Below are 6,767 nucleotides of genomic sequence, written 5' to 3'. Positions count from 1 at the left end.
CGGGTTCGAGAACTATGTAGACATGACCGAGACACCTCTCCGGTCAATAACCAACAGCGAAACCTGGATGCTCATATTGGTTCCCACATATTCTACGAATATCTTTATTGGTCGTACAGTAATGACAACATATGTTATTCCCTTTGTCATCGGTATGTTACTTGCCCGAGATTTGATCGTCGGTATCTTCATACCTAGTTCAGTCTCGTTACCGGCAAGTCTCTTTACTCGTTCTGTAATACATCATCTCATAACTAACTCATTAGTCACATTGCTTTCAAGGCTTATCATGATGTGTATTACCGAGAGGGCCCAGAGATACCTCTCCGATACTCGGAGTGACAAATCCTAATCTCGATCTATGCCAACCCAACAAACACCTTCGGAGATACCTGTAGAGCATCTTTACAATCACCCAGTTACGTTGTGACGTTTGATAACACACAAGGTATTCCTCCGGTATCCGGGAGTTGCATAATCTCATAGTCAATGAAATATGTATATGACATGAAGAAAGCTATAGCAATAAAACTGAACGATCAATATGCTAAGCTAACGGATGGATGTTGTCAATCACATCATTCTCCTAATGATGTGATCCCGTTTATCAAATGACAACACATGTCTATGGTTAGAAAATTTAACCATATTTGATTAACGAGCAATAACAACTTTATTATTGCCTCTATGGCATATTTCCTTCACCGCGTGCGTCCATTTCAACGCAAACGCGGCCCAAAGTTGGGTCGGGAATGAGTCGAAAGCAGACAATAAACGGACGTTGTTCCGTTTGCTCCCACACATTGGGTCGCGTTTTCTGTCCGTTTACCCCCAAACAGATGCGGCCGAACCATTTGGGGTCATGCATTAGAGTTGCCCTAAGCTACTCTTCATCGACAACGGTTGTTGTTGTTGTTGTTCTGATGCGCTCATCCTATGGGGTCTTAGTACGACAACTCTCTCACTGTCTACGAGAATAAGATTTGCCCGGCTGCAGCGAAGGGCAATGACGGCGGCGCACTTTCGGCTCATTTCAATGCTGGTAGTCGTCGCTACGTGGTCTACGGATCTAGATGCAATTTTTATTATTTCTACTTTTCGTTGAACTACAATGATTGAAGATGAAAAGATCAAAAGTTTTTCCGAAAAAAAAACTTAACGGTTCCTTGGAGCATGTGATATGTGAAATAGTAAAGCCTTAACCATCTATGGATTGACCAACGAAGCACATGTGGTCAAACATGAGATTTACATGCCAGAACTTAGAACACAAACTTGGAACGACCAGAACTTCCACTCATGAAAAAAACAATTATTTGCTCTCCGAAGTAGACCGAATATATCCATAGCTAATATAATTCAATTACGTTTCAGTCACAAAGCTTAAATAGTACCAACAGAGAAATCAGATAAGCGGCCTCGCATGCGTTGACAAACAAATCTGCAACTTGATACCAAACAGGTATCGAAATCCTACTATTTAAATACCCTAGGACAATCAACGGTATATTACATAGCAATCAGCATCCTTGTTCTCCGGCCAGTTTGAACCATGATGGAGCAGTGTTATACCCCCACTAATCTGTCTATGACTGCTTCAAAGACATGGCTCTGGCGCGAAGGTTGAGAAATATCCCCCTTCAGGAAACAAAAAGATGACCACATAAGAGCAAGCCTTTTCAGTTGGGAAAGAAGCTACCAAAGGCAAAAGAACATTACCAGCAACATGCAACAAAGCTGTGGACAATCACCCGAAACTGCAAAGGCACGTACTGATGGTTTATCCAACCAACTACTGGCCAAAACTGTGCATTGAGAGGATCTTTTAGTGAGCTGTAACGACAAATTGTAAGGCAAGTAGCAATACTGAGAGCAAATTACATACCATCCAAGCAGACAATTGCACTGACAGATATTGTTTCTTCACCCTAGTCTTCACCTCCTTGAAAGGCCTCTCTGCATTCCGACTTGTCAATAACCCATGAGTAGCTACTCCATTCGATTTAAAGGCAACCATCTTACTGGAACACACAACACTATTACATGATTCAGGCAACTGGTAGGATTAAACTGATTCCCCCAGTTTACAGATATCTCGGTCACACAGAGATATAATTGATCGGTCTTTGGACCCTAGATCTATATGACCTCCAATATTAAGGGGAATATGTTTAATAAGGTTTGCTGTATGTTTCAAACGTCATGACTAGGAGGAAAGAAACTCGAAGGGATATTCTGGACCAACAAGCTGAGAAAAGTACAGAAAAGCCTGGTTCTTATGTTTTGTTCAGTAAACGGTTTTCTAAACTCTACTATGCTAATACCTCCTGCTATATCAAGGTAACATACTCGAAAGATGGCAAGTAAAATTTCAAATCATCATTGGCAGTTGGCATGGTATGATGCCAAAGGAACTCTTCCGATTGGTACAAAATCAAACTATTTGACACTTACAGACTTACTCTCAACAACATATCCATAATAGAATATGAAGAGTAAATTGTTCCAGGGAGAGGAAGTGATCTGCTCCAGCAACACCTGAAAATAGTACGAAACATCTCAAAGTATTCTGACATACCATCAAGTACAGATTGTCCACCAGTGCTTGTTTGACTTCAATCGTGATGTGGGAAAATTTGCTGGCAACAGATATCATAGACTAAGTTGCTGATGCTTTACTAGTATGGTAAATTCACACTTTTTTTGCGGGAAATTAAAGTCAAACCTTTGCAATACCATGATGTACTGTGCTTTACTTATATGTGCACTATCATTGGCAGCAGAACTTTTTATACATGGCCACCACAAGAAAGAAGTGAACAATGGTGTTGATTATAAGAGCATCTACAACCGGACTGAGCTAATTTGACGTCCTATACTTCCGCGGACGCATCAGAAAAGAAACAATAAACAAAGAGAAAAAGTGGTTCGTGGTGGGCCAAATCCAGCGTGGACTGCCCGGACATGCCCGAGCGCCCTCATATCCTCCCCGCATATGGGCTGGATATGAGGGTTCGTGGACAACCCGGACACATGAGGACAATTTGAGGGGCCTGGTTGGGTGACTTTTTTCCTTCTCTCTCATGACCGGCTGTCTCCCCAGACATATAGGGGGAAAGTTGGGGGTCCGGTTGCAGATGCTCTAAGATGGTCAAAGTTATACCTTCTTAGCTACAGTTTTGGTATCCTTCTTCCCTTTAAAGATATAATCCAACACTTTATGCAGGAAATGCCCAAATGGGCCACCATATGCAAACCCAAATATCTGCAGCAAAAAAGCACACTGTTACATTAGAACGCAAATGCATGCAAGAAAGCATCATAAACAACATAAGAGAAGCATATAACACAAATGGACATCTACAATTATGTTCTTACGAGTTAGCAACATCAGAGAGGATAAATTTTGTTGACAATTTGTGCAGTACTATCTGAAGTGCATCAGATGTCAATATCTTTGGTCCATTAGAGAAAGTAACAGGTGAAACACAGGGTTCAAATCAATGTTTTTGTCTAATCTAAAGTCTTAGAAGCGTCAGTTTTCAATTTCATCTACTTTAATATGACACAACTACACAACTTGCTGTGAGTTTAGGTTATGATGCCGCATGAAATCCAATAACGTAGTATTAGTCAAGACAATAGACGAAATTCCCTAAAAAAAAGGCAATAGACGAAATAGAGAATCCCTCTGCCCAAAAGCCAAGGACAAGTTATCTTTAACAGATTTCCACAGATAGTGTGGATGCATATTATCCTTAACACAACTGTACATTATGCCATACATTCCTCTTTGACGCAATTGTATATCACACCGCAACAATTCACCAACATATATATGAACAAGTGAAGCATAACAAGGCAACGGGAAGTAGCTCTACGTCAGAGAAGCAAGTAAGAACCAAAACAAAGATAATGTGAATCATCATTCTGAGATGAGGTCAGATGTAACAAATCTGTACAGGATACCTAGCCACCAATAAGTCTGCAATTAGCACTAGCAACTAATGTTCCCACTAATTTCTATGTGTGCCAACTCAAATCACACAAGAATAACAACCAATGCGGCACATCGCATCCATGTGTTGAGTATCGTGATTAATTAGGAAACATAGGATAGACTAGGAATTATTCCATCTTGTCTTGTACTCCAAGTTGATCATGTACTCCTATATATAAGCCCACGAGGCTCAAGCAATACAACAATGCATTACACCAATCCCTCTTTCTAACATGGTATCAGCCACTTTCTAACATGGTATCAGCCGCAAGTTCTTAAACCTAGCCACCGCACGCTTCCGCAACACGCCGCCCCTGGGGAGGTCGATCTCCGTGATCTCCGCTGGGGGCCGTGCGACCCGTAGCAAGGTTCGTCCGCCGATTTGTGATCGGCTGCCCTGGTGAGTTTTTCCAATCTCTTGATCGGTTTTCTCTCCGCTAGTCGTTTTCACAGGTATTTTCTTTTTTGGTTCACCGATCATACATCGGATTATGTCGCCCACGGCCGCCGTCAACCCCCGCGCACCTCTACTCCGATATCGGCGCGACCCCCCGCGGCCTCGCGCGACACGCCGGCCTGTTGCGGCCGTTGTCAGTTGCTGCCCGTCGGTCTACACCGGCCGTCGCCGCCTCTACTCCGACATCAGTGCGACCACCCGGCCTCTTCTCCGACCTGACAGCCTCACACGACGCGGCGGCCTTCACGGCCGTCCGCCGCGCGTCTGCCCGCTGGTCGCTTTGTGCCGGCCGTCGCCGCCCTGCTCCGAACGGACTCCTGCATAACCTACTGTCTCTGCCGCCGCCGTATGGCCGTCTCACGCATGGCGCTACGTTCGCCGCTCAGGCGTCGGTGCCGTGCTGCTCGCTCGGGCTTAACCGCTCGGGCGCCGGGCGCTATCCGCTCGTCCGCACGCCGTTCCCCATCGGCCGTCGTCGCCTAGGTCTGCTCGGCCACCTCGCTTCACTATCCGCACCGCCATCATCATCACCGAGCAGCGTCCCCAACCTAGTGTGCGGTTGGATTGACCACCCGCCTGGCCCGCGATCCGTTCCATCCGCGTTGCGCCACCGACCTGATCAGTCGGCCCGACCCGGCTTGCTTGAGCAACCTCGTTGGTTTTCACTCCAGCCACAACTTCCGTGATGCATCGACCATTACGACTACGGGGGGGGGGGGGGGGGGGGATGTCAGTCGGCTTACCTTGGGATTCTTCTCCAATCTCACAGTCTGCGTCACTACCGTTGTGACCGCGCGGGGGGGGGGGGGGGGGGGGGGGGTGTGTTGAGTATCGTGATTAATTAGGAAACATAGGATAGACTAGGAATTATTCTATCTCATCTTGTACTCCAAGTTGATCATGTACTCCTATATATATGCACGAGGCTCAAGCAATACAACAATGCATTACACCAATCCCTCTCTATTCCTTCTAATATACTAATCCAAATTGCCTCAAACCTACAACGAGCTCTGAAGTGTGAAATCACGGGCTACGTAACGTCAAGTCATTGTTCAATTGAATCCGAAGAAACATCGTTCCAATAATACATCACTTATGGAGTACTCCCACTCACATGGTCCTCCTACAACTAAAGCCTCTACCCTACTAAGAGGATGAAACACAACTCCATGTAGAGAATCAATCTAGTATCCACAAACAAGAGGACGCCTCACATCTACACCAGCAATGATTAAGAAAAAGAAACAAGAAATCGTTCAGCAACCTCACCATCTTGAGCAGGAGGCGGCGCTTCTCAATCTTCTGATATCCAGAGAGCTTCTGCGCCACGGAGTCGCTGACGCCTGCGAGGCACCCCGCAGTGACCATCTGCACTAGCCAACTTAACCCAGGCTTAGAAAATTCCCCAAACCAATCAATCAGATCCAGTGAAAACTGCAACAAAAGGCCAAGACCTTGGTGCGGAGTGGGTGGCGCTGCAGCTGGAGCAGGTACTGCCTCCAGGCCCTGCGAGCCAACGAGTCCCCTCCCCCTGTTCCTCCCCCAGCTCCTCCACTTCCTCCTGCCATGGCAGCTGGTGTCGGGCTCTGGGCCGCTTAGATCTATCTACCTAGAACCTATTCCTCGAGGGCACACTTTGTATGCTCGCGCCGAGATGCGATTTTTTTTTTTTGAGAAGAAGATGCAAATTCATTTAGTCCTCTTTGGTTCATCCTCGAATATAATGTTGCTGGATTTTCTTGTTTTCTTTTACTCCCTGTGTTTCAAATAGGGATATAAACCGGGTCCTGCTTAATCCCGTTTAAGTCCATTTATAGTCTACAATTCAATAAAGTTTCCCCTCAAAAAAATTCAATAAAGTTTACTTTTTGAGAAAACAAACTATCGAGCGAGCTAAACTAACTAAACAGGACTTGCGGGCACGGTTTAGTGTATTAGTTTAAAAAAAACCAACCCTCTTTAAATTTGATCAAGTTTGTGGATAAATATATCAATATCTATAATATCAAATCGGTATAATTAGATTCATCATGAAGTGAATTTCATATTTTATTTATTTACTATTGTGGACATTGATATTTTCCGTTAACTTGGTCAAATTAAAAAAATTGACTTTTAGGAAACTGATACACCTTGTATTCTAAAACTGATGGAGTATTTGGTTTCCGATTAGGGATATGATGGAGTGCGTTTTTTTATTTATAATGTGGTATTTTGGTGCACATTTTACGATGTGATTCTGTGTTATCTGTTAATCAATCCATACTTAAGCGGAGACATTTTCTATGTTGGTGGCTACATTACTAT

General features: G+C 44.4%; 1 protein-coding gene across 1 annotated transcript; it reads right to left on the bottom strand.

The window, feature by feature from the left end:
- Positions 1 to 1,278: 1,278 nt before the first annotated feature.
- Positions 1,279 to 6,116, bottom strand: LOC123127408 (peroxisomal membrane protein PMP22). Its single transcript, XM_044547104.1, has 7 exons — positions 5,915 to 6,116; positions 5,730 to 5,828; positions 3,164 to 3,265; positions 2,463 to 2,538; positions 1,886 to 1,956; positions 1,720 to 1,805; positions 1,279 to 1,638 (listed from the first exon to the last, which is right to left on the bottom strand). Exons 1-7 carry the CDS (start codon positions 6,026 to 6,028, stop codon positions 1,587 to 1,589), a joined length of 600 nt encoding a protein of 199 aa, XP_044403039.1. The 5' UTR covers positions 6,029 to 6,116; the 3' UTR covers positions 1,279 to 1,586.
- Between the last annotated feature and the right edge of the window lie 651 nt (positions 6,117 to 6,767).

The sequence above is a fragment of the Triticum aestivum genome, chromosome 6A (genome assembly GCF_018294505.1).
Source record: "Triticum aestivum cultivar Chinese Spring chromosome 6A, IWGSC CS RefSeq v2.1, whole genome shotgun sequence".
Taxonomy (NCBI): domain Eukaryota; kingdom Viridiplantae; phylum Streptophyta; class Magnoliopsida; order Poales; family Poaceae; genus Triticum; species Triticum aestivum.
This window is presented reverse-complemented; position numbering and strand designations above follow the sequence as displayed.

What these genes read in the sequence shown, in the direction of transcription:
- LOC123127408 (XM_044547104.1), bottom strand. Translation starts at nt 6,028, where the DNA reads ATGGCAGGAGGAAGTGGAGGAGCTGGGGGAGGAACAGGGGGAGGGGAC. An exon ending in TTATGGATATGTTGTTGAGA is followed by an intron (nt 1,957 to 2,462) that starts GTAAGTCTGTAA and finishes GTCGGAATGCAG; the next exon opens with AGAGGCCTTTCAAGGAGGTG. An exon ending in AGCTTTGTTGCATGTTGCTG is followed by an intron (nt 1,639 to 1,719) that starts GTAATGTTCTTT and finishes TGTTTCCTGAAG; the next exon opens with GGGGATATTTCTCAACCTTC.